Raw genomic sequence first — 19,772 nt, 5'->3', positions numbered from 1 at the left:
TTTTTTATCAATTTTTATGGAAACTAAAATAAAAGCAAAAATTTAACAGAAAAAAATACTTTTAATAAAAAATAACTACATTAGAAATAAACTGAGTTTGAATGAAGTTTGATTTATACCCATGTGTAGGTTGCCGATTCATTTTATTTTTTCACATAAATTATTAAAAATGGAAAGATTGGAAAAAAACATTGCTTCGCACTTTTAACAAAGTAATTCCACCATAATCTCATACGTGTTACGGCAGTTTCATATTTGGCTGACTAATTAGATTCATGAAGCAGAAAGGCCATAAGTACACCATGATTATTTGCTTTACTATTTTAAATCTCGCTAATCCATTCATTAAGTCTTTACTATCAGAAACAGCAATCTCCTATTAAATTCACATTATTTATATTACAATATTATTTACTCCGTTAAACTTCTGTATTTCCAAGATTGAAATTATGCGATATTAACAATAAATGTCTTAAATAGTATAAATTATACTAGATTTATTTTTGACCGATTTTATCAATGTTATTTGTAAATATAAAAATGTTGTATTAACAATGAAAAAATGCCAATCCCGGGATTATCGAATTGTAATCCCGAAATCCCGGGATCAGAATTTTGGCTCGGGATTGGATTCCCTAGTTACAAGCATTCAATTTCAAAATATGTGTATTTATATGATTAATGTTTAGTAAAAAATAATTATCTATTTTATAGGAGGATAATAATATATGTGGTATTATTATGTTTTTATGAACATGATACTTTATTTATTGATAAAATGTGTTAATAATTATTAATAGTTAGGTCAAGTGAAAGAAATTTCAACAAAACCCTTCAAAAAATAAAAGACGCAAGAATTCAATGCTATAGTACTTACTATCCTCAAGTGCACCATCGGGTAAACTGGTTTTAGATATCTCCATCTCTCTCCTTTGATACTGAAAGTGGTTTACGCTCTCCTTCTATCATTCTACATTCACGGTGTCTTCGCAAAGAACTGTTTTCGTTGTCAGAAGGCCTTTGCGCATGGACGTTTGCGCATTACTTCAATTTTACAAATTATTACTATGAAAATTGCATTCAAAGAAAATTGTAGTCATTAGTGTTTATTGCGAAAATGATTGCGCATTCAAGATCATTTCGCAAAGAATAATATGCTAAGTATATAAAAAATATTTTTTAAATAACGTGTATTTATAGAAATCACGTTTTAAATATAATATATACGTAATACTTAATATAATATCAGTGAGTTGTATTAAACATGTGTAGAGAATAGTATTTTAAACCATCATTACTTATGTAAACTCAAATAACCAGTCACATAGGAAGGTACTTAAAATGTACTGAGTCAAAATAAATAACGCGTAGAGAAGGTGTAAAGAGATTTCTTTTAAATATTATTTTGGTGTGACTTTTGTGTACAAAGAAATTGTGAGAGCTTCACTATTCCGTGATTTATCCGTACGTATAGACGTGTGGAAAAAAACCGTGTACTCGAGGTTGACATAAATTCAATACAATATAGTTGAAAGTGCGCGCGAGCAAAAAACATGAAAGCGGTCACAGTTTTGCTGGTAATTGTGTCGGTTCTGGCGCCCGTGTCGCTGTCTGCGAAAATTTTAGCGCTGCTTCCGCTGGATATACCTTCTCATCATGTATTTGGATACGCGATCATCAGAGAATTGGCCATAAGGGGCCACCATGTGACGCTGCTGACTCCGATTGAAGATGACGCCCCGCCGCCGAATTTGAAACAAGTTCTGATGCCAAGAAAATCTGTTTGGGATGCAAGTAAGAACTTAATACCTATTAATATTTTGATCTAAATAAAATAATATTAACCTCATTTGGGATACCACAAACTGTGGTCGATTATTTTAATAATAAAAATTACAATATATAATATTTGTCTTGATTCATTTATCTGTCTGTCTGTAATATACATGAGAAAACAAATATAAATATCTTGAAGAGAACGACACAGGAAGAAAACGTATTAAAAGAGGTTAAGATGAGAGAAAATACCTATACACGTTAACGCAAATTCTAAACTTGAAAAATAAACCGATACCTACGTAGATAAAGGAATCGCTTATTTTTGGGGTTGTGAAAGAAAACGAATAATATGATATACTCATTATAATATTGATAATTTCGACCGAAGGTACTTGATGGAATTTGAATTTAAATTCTAATGGATTCAAGCTCTGTACTATTCCATTAAAGTCGTTTTTTGCGACCCGGGTTTCGCCTTTCGGCATCTTCAGGCGTCGTGCACACTCACCAAAGGCAAACACACACTGACAACGAACACTCTCAACTCTACCGTAGTTTTTACCTACTTTATTGTATTGATTTACTATATAAGGCAGAGTTAAGAGTGTTCGTTGTCAGTGTGTGTTTGCCTTTGGTGAGTGTACACGACGCCTGAAGATGCCGAAAGGCGAAACCCGAGTCGCAAAAACGACTTAAATGGAATAGTAGGGAGCTTGAATCCATTAGAATTTTTATACTCATTATAGTTTGACAGCTGATGACTGAGAATGATGACAAGTGGAACTATCATCTAGTATTTTTCTTATATTATTACAATAATTATTAATTTCTGTAGATTAGACATTAACAATGAGTTCATTGAAATTATTAAATATGTAGGTATCAATACTTCCGTTAGATAGGTATTTTAGTTTCAGACGATTTAGTGTTTTTTGTTTTTGCTATGATAAATAAATCACTATGAGGCACTTGAATGAAAAATGTGTATATAATATATATATATATATATATATATATAATAGAGATTGCCATTATAAGTATCAGTTGCAAGCCATTCTCTCAACCTATATTCAGACGGTAGCAACAATAATAATATATCATTTTATAAGTAGTATACAGTAGACAAGACGTAATGTTGCTAGAAGTATGAATCGACCCCACACTCACGGTAGAGAGATGATTGCTCACTGTTCTCTATTGTGGTATTTTGTTCAACCATTCCTCATAAAAAAGTCTGTCGATATAACGACCACTATGTGGCATACATATTATTGTGCTCATGTCGTCATGGGATATGCTGTGCTAAGGAGTAAGAATGTTGATTTACTTTTTTACACATTGCATAGACAACATGCTAGTGTTATACGATTTTACCTATAATATGATATAGGTATTTTATTGCGCCTGTTGTGGAATAAATACTTGAAAACTTGCATAGTTTTATATAGGTCAGGACTATTAGACTAGATTAATATATAAATGTGAAAGTTAATCACAATGCTATGCCATAATTAATCGTTATGCCATAAAATACAAGAAACACAAAGCGCGCTAAGTGTCCTAAAATATTACCAATATTTAATGCGTGTTTCATTTACGCGTCAAACTTTAATCCTTTAATGTATATTATGATACAGACGTAGGTAACTATTGAAAATAACAAAATCTTTAACACGTGTTTCAGTAAGAATATCCCATATTTCTCCACACTCGACAATCAAACCTTGATACAGCCTTACCCAGAAGGTAACCGATCGACCATTATATTTGTATTCCCTGATCGAGAAATTAAATCCGGTGGCTGAGTCAAATTCATATTATGTTTAAATTCAATGTGTCGAATTAACGGTATGGGTATATTAACAACAAATCCCCGTAAGTTAGATTTTTGAATAAGTACTATATTATGTTTAAATACTCTATTTTGGACTGGAATATTAACTGTTTACAATATTAAGATGTTGTTATGTAAGTATTAAATCCAGTTTCTTCCGCAGTAAAATTATTTACAAATTAGTTTAAGTTAATTTATTTCAAAGTAATTAATAATTATGCTAATAATTAGCATCATTCGACAATGAAGATGACACAGAAAGAAGAATAATCGATAACTATTGAAGATAATTATTTTAGGTCACCTTTTTCTAGTCGCCTCTTATATTGTATACTATTTAATATTCAAGTATTAAAGCCAACTATTTAAATCGTAATATTTAGCTAGAGAATCAGTTTTTTTTTAAATACGTATCTCGTAATAAAACTGTTTATGGATATGGTTTATGCGCTTATGCAACTCTGAATATTATAATTATAGATATATGATCCAATAAAAATTCATTTAAAATAATGTATTCACATTGCAGTACAGATAATAAATAATTACAAGATAAAAAGAATTTTTTATACATAACGTTTTTAAATTTTCTGTTCAATCATATAAAGTTGACTTGACTAGCTTAAACGATCAAAAAAAATGTTGATGGAAATAATACTGAAATGTCATTTTGACACTTATATTGATTTTCATAATAACGCACGTATATATTAATAATTTCCTAGCAACTAATAATAGTGGATTGGATTACAGTTTTCTTCCGAAATAACTTTTCATACAAAACAGAATTAACTGAAAATGAATTTAATTCTACTTAAATATGGCTAAAAGTATTTAAAAAATGCATTGGCATCGTGTTCTGATATATTTTAAAAGTTTCAAATGTCTAGCCTAGCCAGGAAGTTAATTAAAAATCAATTGCAAGATTTGTACCGGACAAACAACCACCGGACAAATACGACCTAATAAAAACGTTGTAAAATATAAATTATTAGTCAAAATAAACAATTTATGTATATAGTAAACTATAATGTTTCTTTCAAAGTTATGTTATATTGTATTTCTCGAGATTATCCAAGGAGTTGACGATCTTCCGTAAAACTCAATATCAGGGAAAACTAAACATAACTAACTCATTACTACTCTGTTTATACAGGTTTAAGCAAAACTATTCACCAGAATCTGTACAATTTTATATTCTTATTAGTTGTCAGTTATTACGAAAATGTTCTAACTACTGACATATTTCTAAATATAAAACCATATAATTAAGACCAGAGGGAAACTGTACAGATACTGGGTGGTTAAACTGTTGGAATTTTAATATTTCATTGTTATTTATAGTAATCAAAGCATAAATAAGATTCTATGCTGGATGACACAGCTAACTAGGAGAGCAAATTTCAGAGCACGTTGTATGTAAATCTTGTGTCAAATGAACACGTTATGCGAAACAAAACTATCAGCTGATAATTTAATCATTAGCTTTTGTAAGAAATTTTCAACTTCATATTCATTTATTTAGGCTACATATTGGAAGGTTTAATTTAATATATTTGGTACACATTTACAATAAAAAAAATATTAGCAGTTTTGCTCGTCAATAAGGCATGGAAACCCCACATAATGGAGACTTTATTATGAGATTACATGCATTTGAGGTAATGTATTAGGGATCTTAACTTAAAAAATCTGTAAACTTTGTATATCTATAGCATTATGAAATTTTATATGCTTATATCGTCATGGGATCAACATTATTTAATGACTACAAAAGGACTATTTTTAGCATTTTCGCTCAAAAATTTAGATCAAAGTCAAATTTCGTTTCACAAGAAATCCTTTATTATAGAACTTTTTTAAATTGTTATTTTGTTAATTCACATAATATTATCATACATAAAATAACGTTTAATTAACAATATTTAGTAAAATTTTTGAGAGTTTTTTTAAATTTTGATCACTAAAATTAAATCACTTTATCTCAATATGCATTATTTAAAAAATCTGTGTCTACAAAATATTTTCATATGAAAAATAGTGTGTAAAAATTATTTTTGATATTTATTCAAAATAATTTAATTGCATATAGGTCAATGGTAGTTAAATACAACCTAAGAAGTTTGTGCCTAAAAACCAACCTGGAATATCCGTTTTACTGCTTCTATCTTTATATTGTCATTAACAATGCATAAGCAGTAAATTTGTTTTCTAAAGTACTGACATACATTTAAATCATTGTTGTTATAAAGACGATAACACAACGAATAGCTAGGTGCCAATTATATCTTGAGTTATAATAATTTTATAGTTATATCAAGATATGAAGTATTGTAAATAACATCTTCACTTTACACTGAGCTAATTAGGTATACGCAAGATTTTATATACAGACAGGATTAGAGATATTGCTTTTTTAATAAAAAAAACTTTAGCTACCTATGTAAAGTACACCTATAAAATGCAGTTATTAAACCCACGCTTTACGGATGTTTAAAAAGCTAGTTTCATGAATAATGCTTTTTAGAACTCTTTAATAAAATTATCGGAGGATTAATGCCGACAGTTATAATGTAATTGCAAACGTTAATTAAAAACTGAATTAATTACAACCCATTAAATTTGTTATCACAAGCGTACTAAAGTTTGGAAATTTATTTATTATTTGCATTGAAAATAGAAGTCGATAAACTTTACGTATATTTTTGATTATTTCAGTTTCATTTTATATGGCATTTTGTTATAATATTTTTAACAGTTAGTCAGTAAGGATGTGATACAATGAAGATAAATCTAAAATCACTATCTTCTATAAAACTTAAAATAATATTAATCTTTTACAGACAAGTAGTGTAAGAGAATTTTTATATTTTACCACGTTTTTCTTAGCTCGTATTTTTGTTTGTCCAGTGGTTGTTTATCCAGTACAAATCTTGCAATTAATTTTTAACTAACTTTCTGACTAGCTAGATATTTGAAACATTTAGAATATATCAGAACACGATGCCAATGCATTCTTTTAATACTTTTCACTAACACTAACACGCCAACATTCAAAATGGCTTCCACCTGTACCTTATTTTATCATTTTAACAAATTATTATTGTAATTATTTAAGCGCAAATATTTTTTCGTTTAATTGATTTTGAAATAAAACCGTGAAAAAAGGTGCCGGAACGCCGTTCCACCGCGTTAAATGGAAAAAAGCCCTGCTTTTAGCCATTTTTCCGCAGAATTGAATTAATTTTCAGATAATTCTGTTTTGTATGAAAAGTTATTTCGGAAGAAATCCGTAATCCGATCCACTAGTATTGGTTGCTAAGTGAGTGGTCCTAGCAACTAAATTAATTATATATACGTGCGTTACTATGGAAATCAAAATGACATTTCAGTATTCTATATTTGTTTGTTTGTTTATTGCAAAATAGCAAATAAAATGATTTGTTGACAATTATTGCCTTATTTGTCCTAAATTATTTATAAGTACATAGAATTGTCAAGTTTATATGATTCAACGGAAAATTTAAAAACGTGGTATATAAAAAGTTTTTTTTATCTTGTAATTATTTATAAATACAATTTAGTAATTCAATGGTACTGTTTTTTCGCCTATACGTATATTATAACATGGATTATAATATGTTACTAGTTGGTTAGTATAATATCAAGCATGGCCCTCACACCCTAAAGCGGACTCTACAATCTATCGCTAAGGTTCATGGTAGTGTATTATTATACAGTAGTGTATTATTATACAGTAGTGTTACTCCAATGGCATTCCGTGGAACTCCAGGTTTCGTGTTTTTTTTAGCAAATTTTGGTATTTTTAAATAAATCCTCTTGAATTGTCGGTACTTGGCATGATATTATAAAGCACCGATAGCGACCCCCTTTTGTGATAGCCAAATAACATGCGACCCTTTTCCATATTGGATAAATAATAATTTTTATTAATCAGGAAACACGCTAATAATAATTATAAAATTACCATCCATTCGTGAAATAGCATCACAGGCGACTATTATAGAAAAATTTGTGGTGTGTGTTTATCTCACGTTATTGGTCGACCTGCCACGCTAGGCCACTCACTTATAATATATTATATATTTTCTTGTTTTTATTTACAGATATATGCAACCAATATAATAGCATACACATTATATATAAATATATTACAAACTTCGATAATAAATAATATAAAAAAACGAGTTGCGAGCATCATAATCACGACATTTAAAAATCTAGAAATATTTGTTAGGTATGGTTGATTATTGTATTACTTTCTCGTAAAATTTATAGTTATGGTAGGTCAGATTAGGTTAGGTTAGGTTAGGTCATACTTACATTCCGACTCCCTCCATCAAATCACGTATCTGGCACAATATGTTACCCGGTTACTGTATAGACAATGTTAGCATAATAAAAGTTATGTAATAGAGGAACTAAACAGTTACCTTTGCACCTATAACGTAATTCATAACAAATACAATATAAGAACATACATTATTTAAAAACACGTATAATAATATGTATGTTCAATAAAGAATATTACATTTTTAAATCTTTTTAATTATTCGTTGAATAAAAAAAATGTTTATAAGAATATAATATTATAGTAATATAGTACTGCTATCATTAAATTACAAGAATATAATTGTGAAAACCTTCCTTATACCTAACTGTTACTTCAGTTGATCGTAGTTATATGTATATTTTAATTTTATTCATTTTTGTGATCAGTCTTTAAAAGATTTACAGTAAAAAACTCAGTTATTTTGGAGTTTGAATTAATTATTTTTAATTACCATTTTTATGCTGTTAAAATGCTTTTAATTGCCGTATACACAATGTAATCTCAACGCTTGTTAGCACTGTAAACTGTTAAAGAATATTCATAATTCGTAATTCATAAATAATATAATATAGAAAAAATACAATAGTATCTCTTCCACTAAGGATTATATTACGTATTAGGACAATCACATGCTAATTTATAAAAGTTCATTTTTCTCTGTGCGAAATGAAGATAAGTCTAGAATTATTAATACTTGTTAGGAGAGCCAAAAGAAAGCTAAGTTTTGAAAAAAATGGATATTATGAAATTCACAAATTCAGTAGCGTCGATTTCGTTCATTCGTTTACTTATTTACAGCAACTTATAATATTAATATAATTTAATATCTAAATAATACAAACTTAATATAATTGTGAACATGTTTAATAATGTAGAGTATGTCAAAGACAGATAAAGATAGAATGAGAAAGATGTAATCAAATTGCTTAAACCAAAAATATTAACTAAGGGTAATACTATAAGAAGAGTGGCTATCTATTGTTCGGCAAAATGAAGCCGTGTTTCTTGCAAATAAATATCACACAATATAGCCTCGATATTATTATTTATTTAACTATGAAACGTTAGCCGTATACCACCATGTTGCTTTTCAGTACGGCTACCAAATTTAAACACAACATAGTTAACCATATTTTCCACTAAATTAACTTACCACTTACTTCATATTTAACACAAAAACAATAAATTTCAGCAACACGTGCTTGCAGTTTTTACATGAACGTAGTCATTTTAATCGATATTTACCAGCGACGTTCACAAAAATATTTAATTCAGCCGTAGAAATTCTATCTTACTCTATCGCATATTACGGAGATTTAAGCGTGCTGAATGATTACTCACTCGCACTTATAGTTCGTTTTTGTTCAGACCTTGATTATAATGTTTTTTTTATTTACCAATTCTAGTACCAAAGCAAGAAGGAGAAGAAAAATTGGCAGTAGAATCAGGCACATTCTACGCGTCAACTTCAAACCTATGGAACGCCACACTCACAATGACTGAATACGTAATAAGTTCACCCGCCTTCAAAGAATTTGTCGAGAAAGACAAGTCTCATTTTGACTTAATAATCTATGATATATTCTATCATGAGGCATTCCTGATGCTAGGACACAAGTACAACGCGCCTATAGTAGGATTATCAGCCGTTGGATCATCACACGCCATCAATCAAAACATGGGAAATCCTTACGAACTGTCATACGCAGCACACGAAAGATTAGATTTGTACGGAAGGTTAAGGTTCCTTGACAGACTTCGAAACACTTACTGGACGATGGTGGACTTGTATGAAAGAAGTAAATATTTGTTATATGAGCACCAGGAGTTGGCACAAATGCATTTTAAAAACTTGACAGAGCCTTTACCCAGTATTTCTGATTTAGAAAGAAATGTCTCACTAGTACTTTTGAATTCACACTTTAGCATAAATGGAGCTAGGACGAATGTCCCAGGAATTGTTGAAATAGCCGGGGCTCATATAAAACCACCGCAACCATTACCAAAGGTATGTAGTTATTTTTATTTCATATTCTTTTTATTTTTAATGATTGGCCCTAAAAACGGCACTAATCTTCGCTGTCTCACGATAGAGTTTATTAACAGATTTTTTCCAAAAACTGAGGAGCTTTAAGGGACGAAATGCATCGCTGCCCAGTAAAAGAGTACACTATTTGACAAAATGTCAGTTTTGACTTAGGAATTACAAAATATGGAGAATCAGAAGAAGTTTATAGACAAGGCTGTACTATTATTGTAGAAATTTATTTTACCATTATATTATTTCAGATAAATTTGTATGATATCAACATGAATATCAAAGGTATATAATAATTGTTTTAGTGCAATACTACACTTTATTACATAAATTGATTTAATTAAAATATGGGAGGGAATTTAAGGTGGTTCTTTATAATTTAAGATAAAATGCTATTTTTTAAGGATATTTACATAATAATAATATTGAATTACTTTTGTAGCTGCAGAATAATAGCGATCAGATATCTATTGTTGAATGTATCAAATTACTCTGCAGTAATATATTCCCAGCGAATCAATTTCCAGCAAACAACTCTTAGCTATATCAGCAAGTTGATTGGCAATATTAGATACGGTATATTATTACATCATATCACAGCACATTATATCATTACGGTGTATTAGCCGAATAATCATTTTTCATGGTATAATATTTTTTTACGACTGTAATAATAAATAATATTTCATTTCACTACTCGATTTAAAACGCTGACTCTATAATTAGTCCAATATGATTATGTACCAGAATTAAATATTAATGTATTACTTTTTATTGTATAAATAACGAAGAATAATTTATCTAAATGTCACTCAAATCTAAGTACCTAGCTCGTAACTATCTCAGTAGATTATAATATCGTCACCGTTCAGGCAAAAGTCACCAACCCTGAAAATGGCAGTTTTGAGTTGAGTATGTCACATGAAGCGTAAAATTATGTTCTTTAAGATGCAAAAGTCACCACGGTACATTAGTTAGTAAAATGTAGCTTAAATCCGAATTATTTGTTTTCCACTAAATGACTTTCGATAAAATCTTAACAAGCAAAAGTCATTATAGGTGAATAGACATTATTGACTCTAAAAAAATAAATTCTTCGTTATAAATATACAAGCAAAAGTCACTATACTATGGATGGTGAGTTTTACTGATTTGTCATTTGAAAACTTCTAACACTTGACTGAAATACGCAAAAATAACCAAACAGGAATAGTTTACCTTAGCTGGTGATAGATAAGATCGCTTTGGTCAGATTATTAACAAGCAAAAGTCACCAAACCATAATTGAGCTACCTTACCTCCTTCAAAACCTTCTAGATGTTTTAATTAGCATCAAAAAGTAAAAGTACCTTAAAGAAATTATTAAGAACACATGAGAAAATAATGTAATGTAGATAAAACCTTAAAAACATTTAAATCTGATTTTTCCTGCATTTTCAAACTTTCAAATTGCGATATCTCAAAACTATGTTTTTAGGGTTGGTGACTTTTGCCTGAACGGTGACGATATGTACTATCATTGTATAATATACTATTGTACCGATACGCTGCTAATAAATCTCACCCTGCTACATCGTAGACTTCATTATCATCATCCTCAACCCATACGTCGAATACCACAGTAGTGACCCAACACTTTACAAAAATATCTAATAACCCTCTTATTGGTAATCAAAAACTTTGACAGCCATTTTCTTTTTTATCAAATAGTGTATACTTGTACTGAGGCAGCAACATATTGAAAAACAAGCATCTGAATTTTATAGACTCGGGATTTAAACCTGAGACCCAAGATTTCATAAAAGAGTACGTTACCCCTCGTCAACTATGTGCCCTCTCGTAATTAATTATTTAATAAATAAATAAGTAAAAATTGATAATTTTGTTTCAAAAACAAGAATTTATATATTGTAAGGTAAGAAAAGTGATATTTTTTATGGGAAATGGTCATTAACCAGTCGCTCAAGCCGTCAATTTCGTAAATAAAAACAGATTAATTATTATAATGTAGCGACACGTGAATTTTGGTATAATTCAGATTCAAACCCGTACCTGAGGGTACAGATAATATTCAGAAAATGTTGTAATATTGTACACGATGTGAAAAAAATAATTATTTTTGTATAATAGTCAGTTATCAATTATTTATCTGATTTCTACGTTGTTTAATTGTACTATATTGCATTATCAACGTTAACCATGTACGCATGTTTTATGTAACTAATCTGTAATAAAAAATAATGGCTTCCCCAAAGCCTATTTCATGCAGAAGTACTTAAAATGTTTGGCAATATAAGTACGTTTTAATAGTTTAGAGAATTATTTTATTTCATTTTTTTCTCGTTACAGAAGATATTATACTCAGTACCTACCTACTCGTATAGTATGGTATTTGTATTTATTTTGTTACGTAATGCCTACGCCAGACCAATATATTATATCTATATTAAGATCCGTCATAAATAGTGAACAGTCGCTGACAGAACACTTTGTCAGTCACACGTATTTGTTTTCATTTAAATAAGACTACAATGATTTACAGATGGCGTCAGTAAGTTTTTAAAATTCAATTAAACGCTGCGAAAACCAAGCCATAATAGATAATACTCAAAAAATACTCGTTTATTTAAAAAGTATAGAAAATTATGCTATTAAATCATACATAACTTTGGATATTTTATAGATAGAATAATATTTTTATCAATTATAGCTAGGTTTAGATAAAGCTTAATGAATTTTAAAAATGAGCCAACAATATGTGTAATATGTATTCTTAATCCAACGAAAACAAATAAGTATGAATGGAAAATTGTGCACAATTTTGTCGTATCGCCAAAAGCATACCAAAACTATCATGGTTTGGTTTAAGCAAGGTTTAATTGATTCTTTACTCTTCGCTTCTGAATATATGCTTGAATAAATTATAATATAAATGTTCTGGAAATAACTCTCATTATAAAATATCCATGAATTATTTGGAACTCAACTCAATAGCTGGTATATTGCAAACAAATAAAATAAAATATTATGGACAGTTCACGTCGTACAAATTAAGCGTACCTAATTAATTTAATCAATACAATATTTCACAAGACCATAACTCACTACTTCCGAAGAAAGACAATGAAAACATTTCACACTTGTTGTTTGATAATATTTTTGCGTATTGAAAATATACGTAAAATTTAAATATCGTATTTAAAATAGATTTTAATGTCTGGACATGTAGAAACACAGAAATATTATTTTAAACATAATAATATGTATACTTACATAATATATAATTGTGCAAAGATTTTTTTAAATAATTCAGGCTATTTATTAAAATTATTATCCTTGATAACTTGAAGTTAAAATTTTATATGCGCTAATCTAAAGAGCAAAAAAAACATGTTTGAGTTAATCATTGGTTTAAAATGTATCTAAAACGTTTGCTCACTTATTCTGAGATCATAATCGTGTCTATTAATTCAATGAACAAACACTTGTCTTCGGTTAGATTTTTGAGTACCATATTACAATATTTTTCAGTCGTCATAATTCATATTTCTTAGAAATACTTCGATAGATTGATTGAATAGTTTTGTAGCTGATAAATTTGAATAATCAGGGTTTAAAAACTATGTTGTACTTTATTTTAATCAATTTGAAAAGGTAACATATTATTTATCAGATAAAATATTATTCAACGAAGACATTAACTTTCTTTTTTTTAATAATAACCGACGTGTCATTACCTGTATATACAAATTCGTATAATTGTCATTAATTTCGTCCCACTCGCATATATTTTCTAAAGCGAAAAAATGCTTAATGGCTTTGGACAAACTTTTTGCTAATTCTAAAATTTAAAAGTTATTATTGTAAACATGTGTTTTTAGCTACAATCATATTGTCAAATTTAATGTTTTTTGGATTTTTCTAACGATGGATTTATACCGTAAAACAGCTGTCAACACCAATTACATAAACATTGTAGAATAAACAAATAATCACGGCCCACTATAGTCAAACAGTGACACAAAACTGTAAACTTCTATGGTAGTGCTAATTAATTGCAATTCAAATGTATTACGAAAAGCTGTTTATAGAAAATGATGATTGTTTCACATTGAAATAAATAGTATTACTTATGTATAGTATACATGTTATAGTATAAACAAATTATGTAATCGAATCGAATGTAAATCAATAACTAGAACTACCATAGTATTTTTGAATTCAGTGCCGCGGCCTGACAAATAAGTAATTTGCAAATCATTATAATAAAATTCTACCAAATAAACGCCAGTTCAATTAACCCAACCATTGCTGTAATATTACTTTGGGCGAAGCAGCCTATGTGATTGCAAATATTTCAGTTAAGTCATTGGACGCAAAAGACGCAGTAGCGCGTAACGACCACGTGGTCATTCGATATAATTAGCATGCTATTTAGATGTGGTAAATAAAAAGTAATTATCTAGTCAGCAATCAATGTGTCAATGCATGTCATCATATTCATATTTTAGATTTTCCTAGAATCATCAATAAAACGTTAAAATAAATAATTTTTTACTGCATTTCCCTTTTATCTACAGTAATATTGTCAATTTCGTACGGTAACTGAAGGTGACATTACCGGAATGGACATATTTTTTTATGATCGTAAAATTAAGGTTAAGTGTTAACAATTAGGTTATTAATGTATTTAAGATGTTTTTATATCTCATAACAGCTGTCAACATCAATAACTCAAACAGTGTAATAATTAACAAAAACGTTATTTCAAAATCAAAGTTCTTTCTACCACAAAAACGCCATATTCATAAATAATAATGTTAGGTTAGGTTAGACCGTGTACCTAAAAAAATATTAAGTTCATACAAGGATGAAAAGTTTATTACATAGCTATATAATTATTGACGAAAAAATGCTTATTCGAAATATTTAGATTTTCTTAAACTTTAAAGCTCCGCGCTTATTTTTTACAGGATATCAAAAAGTTTATGGACGAAGCTTCGGACGGAGTCATCTACTTTAGCCTGGGAAGTAGAGCGCAAAGTTCCGAAATGCCCGAGGAGAACATCAAGGCTTTCGTTAAAGTATTCGGAAGCCTTAAGGAGAGGATCATATGGAAATGGGATGCAGATAAATTGCCCGAGAAATCTGGCAATATCTTATACGAGAAATGGCTCCCGCAGGCTGACATTTTGGGTAATTTTTTGCATGAGTTTAAACGATGTCTTAAAATTTAAAATCACTGCAATTTTACTTTTTAATATTTAAATCAGTATTATTGTTAGAGGCACTACAATTATTGAATTCGAAATTGGAAAAATGTATATATAGATTGACAAATTTGATACGTATAATATAAGTAACAATTCTATTATTAATATTTAATGGTCATTTCTGTTGGAATAAGGAATAAAATATTTATATTTCTAATATATTATACTGACACTTTTTCCTTACTGACATTTATCATTAATCAAGCATTTAGTAGAAATTTATTTAGGAACCATTATACACAATACATACACGAAACATAGATAAATCTATCAATTAAAATAACATGTTCAGCTTGTGTTTTGTTTTTAATAATACAATATCTTCCCAGCCAGAATTAATTTACAGTTAAGATTGAGTGAAATGTCTTTTGCGAGAGAATACAAAAATTTCAATTTAATTTTACTAATAATTTACAAGTCACATTATCAAAGCTTTCTTAACACATTTAATTATTATTAAAGCTTTTGAAAGATCTTATTCATGTACGCACGTTTTATAATAGTTCTTTTTAATTTTAAAAAAAATAGTTTCTTCTTCTTAATGTTCTTAGAATACACATGGCAGTTATCATATTCTGTCTATGGAATCATTCGCAGAAGCTAATTCGTAATGTGAAACATCACTAACTTAATGAATAGTGTGTTTTATTTTAGTAAACAAGAAAAATGTTTTTTAGTGAATATTGATATTTTAAAAGGCTTTAAGCCATTCTATTGAATATTGTATACATTCATTACATACTTGTCTTCATAAATGAACAGATATTTAAATAATAACATTGACTGTTGTTGTCGTTCATTATTATATTCTTAAAATACGAGCTTACATTGACTACGATTAGGTACATAATGTATTATTATTGCGAGAAAAAAGGATACAATTGGTTTAAATTGTATTAAAAATCATAATAATAATAAATTGGTCATTTTAATAGGTACTATTTGGTATGTGTAATAATAAACTATTTATTAGACCCCCAGTACTGATCAAATTTTATGTAGGTGGAGATGCTTAGTATGTTTTCAAAACATAGCCTCATCTCACCCTCCATTCCATTGCTACTATCTGACCACAGTAACAGTACTACTCGTGATAAATTGTTGCAAGTTCGATATTAACGAAAAGTTTTATTTGTAGCTTTAGAATGTTTCAAGATATCAATACGAAACTTTTTTCAATTGATGCCAATAATGTAGTAGAAATCTGTGCAAATTCCATTATCATTGTTGAAGTAACTTTAGAGTTATCCCTGAATAAATAAACTGATAAAAATTTAAAAATATTTTAAAAAGTATTTTGCAATTATATAAATTATGGAGGAAAAATATTTCTTAATCAGAGACAAGCACTTTAATCTTATTATAAGTTTAATTGTTATTCTAATAGATTTAAATTTGAATCTATTCCATTTGAGTTGTTTTTTGCAACCTGGGTTTCACCTTTCGGCATCTTCAGGCAAGATGCACACTCACCAAAAGGCAAATACACACTGACAAATTGCATTGATATGTTTTATAAGGTAGAGTTAACTGTATTCGTTGTCAGTGTGTATTTGCCTTTAAGTGAGTGTACATAATGCCTGAAGTTCCCGAAAGGCAAAACTCGGGTCGCAAACTACGACTCAAATAGAATAGTACAAAACTTAAATCCATTAGAATTTAAATTTAAATTCCACTAAGTACCTTCGGACGATAGTATTCACACACTCACTGCTGACCTTTTAATATACCACATTTAAGTAACACGTTAATTATATCTAATGGCCAAGTACTCTAAATGCGCCAGTCGTGGTGTTAGAACTAAATAAGTTAATAATTGTTATTGTTACGTAATAAACTCTGATGAATAACAACTTTCAATATGTTTTTTTATATTTTTTTTCAGCACACCCAAAAATCAAACTCTTCATTACCCAATGCGGTGCACTGAGTATTCAGGAGGCAATCTCTAGATCAGTACCAGTTGTCGGAATACCGGTTTACAACGACCAGTTTGCCCACTGTGCAATGGCCGAAAGAAATGCATTCGGAGAGATATTGCAATATGGCCAAATATCAGAAGAGAGCATAAAAGCGACACTGCAAAAAGTATTACACGACCCTACTTACAAACAAGCTGCTAAAAAGATAACAGCCGTATTTAACGACAGGCCCGCAACGCCAATGCAGACCGCGATATATTGGATCGAATATGTGATAAGGTATAAAGGCGCCCCTCAGTTAGATAGCCCTGCAAGGGACTTATCGTGGTATGAGTATTACCAAATTGACGTTTACACGTGTATGGGTATCGGTTTATATTACGCCTATTGTACACTGAGTTGGCTATTCTGGAATGTGGCGCTGAGGAAAAAAATAGTGAGAGACGACCTCAAGGATCTGATAGAAAAACAAAAGCCTCATTAAATTAAAACACACTATAAATTATTGCATGAAAAGAAAGTGGTCAATGATATTTAAAAAATATATGTCATATTATAACAGACCATACCAATAGCGAAGGGTGGAAGTAGGCTGTTAAAATCCATCATAAATAGTGCACATTAAGCTTTGTTGGTCATAAATATTAATTGTTTTTATTTAACTAAGACTACAATAATTTACAGATGGTAAATATTTATTAAACCTTGCCAAACCAAACCAAAATAGTTTTGGTATTTTAAATTGTGTACACTTTTTCATTCATACTTATTTGTTTTCGTTGGATTAAGAATACATGGTACACATATTTTTGATTAACTTTTTTAAAATTTATTCTGCCTAACTATATTATATAATAAATATTGTTCTATTATAAAATATCCGAAGTTATGTATGATTTAATTGCATAATTTTAAATATTGTATGGATAGACGAGTATTTTTGTCAATTATTTATTATGGCTTAGTTTTCGCAGGGTTTAATTTAATTTTAAAACTAACCAACACCATCTGTAAATTGTAGTCTTATTTCAATGAAAAAAAAATACGTATGACTGACAAAGTTTAGTATACACAATTTATGGCGGATCCTAACAGCCTTTTTCCACCCTTCGCCACTGAAATATACACACTACGTCAATTACCAGATGTAAAATAATAAATGTATGATTTTTCTCACTTAAAAAATATGGATTTTGGCATTCGTCACTTTTTATTCATGCAATAGTTCACAATATTAGTTTGTTGATGGTTAGTGAAAGTGTATTAAAAAAACTCATTAGAAATACAGGAATCAAAAAAACTTAGTCAACATCTTAGAACTTAAATAATAGTTAGTATATTACTCCTCCATAGTGTCTAAATATAAAATTGTTAAGTATTTTTATTAAATAAATAATAAATTGTGAAAAAAACTATGTTTTAATATTTTTTATTTTATTTTTATATATTTTTTTACCCAGGTAGACATACAAAAATTTTTAGTTAAAAAAATAATTAGGTATAACTAAAAATCATGGGCATGTTTTTCGCAAACTATCTTTTGAAAATTAATTCATTTTCATTCATAATATGAAAACACTTCAGATAAATATAATAGAATCTTCAGCATGTTTTGAATCTGCGCCCTCTAGGATTCGGGCCCATGTGCTCTGACTACTTAGTAATATATGTATTTAGTGATTATTTATTTCTCAGAAATATTTTCAGATTATGTATGTTTAATAAAAGAATGTTGCTTTCGATAATGTTGTGAATTATTCGTTGAATAAAATTGAGAATTAGTTCATATATTTATTTTCCCTTTACATATTTCTAATTCATCAGTATTAATTGAATTTTCACCATATTATTTTACCTTATTTACAAAATAGGTATAATATGTATAAAATATTTTTTTCTATTTCGTTTGATATTATGGTATTTGATTTCAATGGAAGAAAAATAAAATCCTAAAATAACAATACGAAGACAAAATAAATATTATTATTTAAATGTAAATATTTTTCTCAAATAATATTGTTTTTCCTTATTACCAAGTCCCTGACATTTTGTATGAACGTGAGAATTCAAATATCATTTTAAATTATTTTAAGGATAATCTAGGTATTCCTTATAATATAATTCTATATAGGAAATATATGAAAGCTTGTTCCAATTTTAAAAATATTATTTTTAAACACTGACAACTAATACAGTCAATTCTCGTGTAAGTATACATAATATAACAAACTACCTAATACAATACATTAAGACAAAAACCTACGTCTTAAAGGAGTAAGTATAAAAAAAAATTGAAAATTTATATGAAAATGTTTCCGAAAACCCGTAATAGTCAGATACTCAATAAATAAATTAAATATTTAAGTGTATTGAATTGTCATTATTCATAAACAATGCAAATAAGTAACGTGTTGTAAATTTCAGAAATTTAACAATAATAGCTAGTGAGAAACGTCACTAAATACATATTTGGATGATTTTCTTTATTTTGATTTAGTAATATTTCGGTATTGCAAATTTAGGTCAATGCTTTACATATTATTATGTACAATATAATAAATAAATATTAAAT

The 19,772-nt window shown here is 28.7% G+C and overlaps 2 protein-coding genes across 2 annotated transcripts in view; one reads left to right on the top strand and one right to left on the bottom strand.

The window, feature by feature from the left end:
• Positions 1 to 19,772, bottom strand: part of LOC147073889 (uncharacterized) — a 670,186-nt gene that overhangs the window by 448,354 nt on the left and 202,060 nt on the right. The gene's annotated exons all lie outside the window — the stretch shown is intronic.
• LOC147073891 (UDP-glycosyltransferase UGT5-like) lies at positions 1,018 to 17,920 on the top strand. Its single transcript, XM_085944235.1, has 4 exons — positions 1,018 to 1,794; positions 9,374 to 9,975; positions 14,979 to 15,201; positions 17,164 to 17,920. Exons 1-4 carry the CDS (start codon positions 1,554 to 1,556, stop codon positions 17,682 to 17,684), a joined length of 1,587 nt encoding a protein of 528 aa, XP_085800361.1. The 5' UTR covers positions 1,018 to 1,553; the 3' UTR covers positions 17,685 to 17,920.

This window comes from Rhyacophila brunnea, unplaced genomic scaffold (genome assembly GCF_057557595.1).
Source record: "Rhyacophila brunnea isolate RB1 unplaced genomic scaffold, BYU_Rbru_1.0 scaffold_17, whole genome shotgun sequence".
NCBI lineage: Eukaryota > Metazoa > Arthropoda > Insecta > Trichoptera > Rhyacophilidae > Rhyacophila > Rhyacophila brunnea.
The sequence above is the reverse complement of the archived record's forward strand: the minus strand, read 5'-3'. Positions and strand labels throughout refer to the sequence as shown.

Coding starts and splice junctions, on each gene's coding strand:
- LOC147073891 (XM_085944235.1), top strand. CDS start 1,554: ATGAAAGCGGTCACAGTTTTGCTGGTAATTGTGTCGGTTCTGGCGCCC. Junction 1,795..9,373: donor AAAATCTGTTTGGGATGCAA/GTAAGAACTTAA, acceptor TACCAATTCTAG/TACCAAAGCAAGAAGGAGAA. Junction 15,202..17,163: donor CCCGCAGGCTGACATTTTGG/GTAATTTTTTGC, acceptor ATTTTTTTTCAG/CACACCCAAAAATCAAACTC.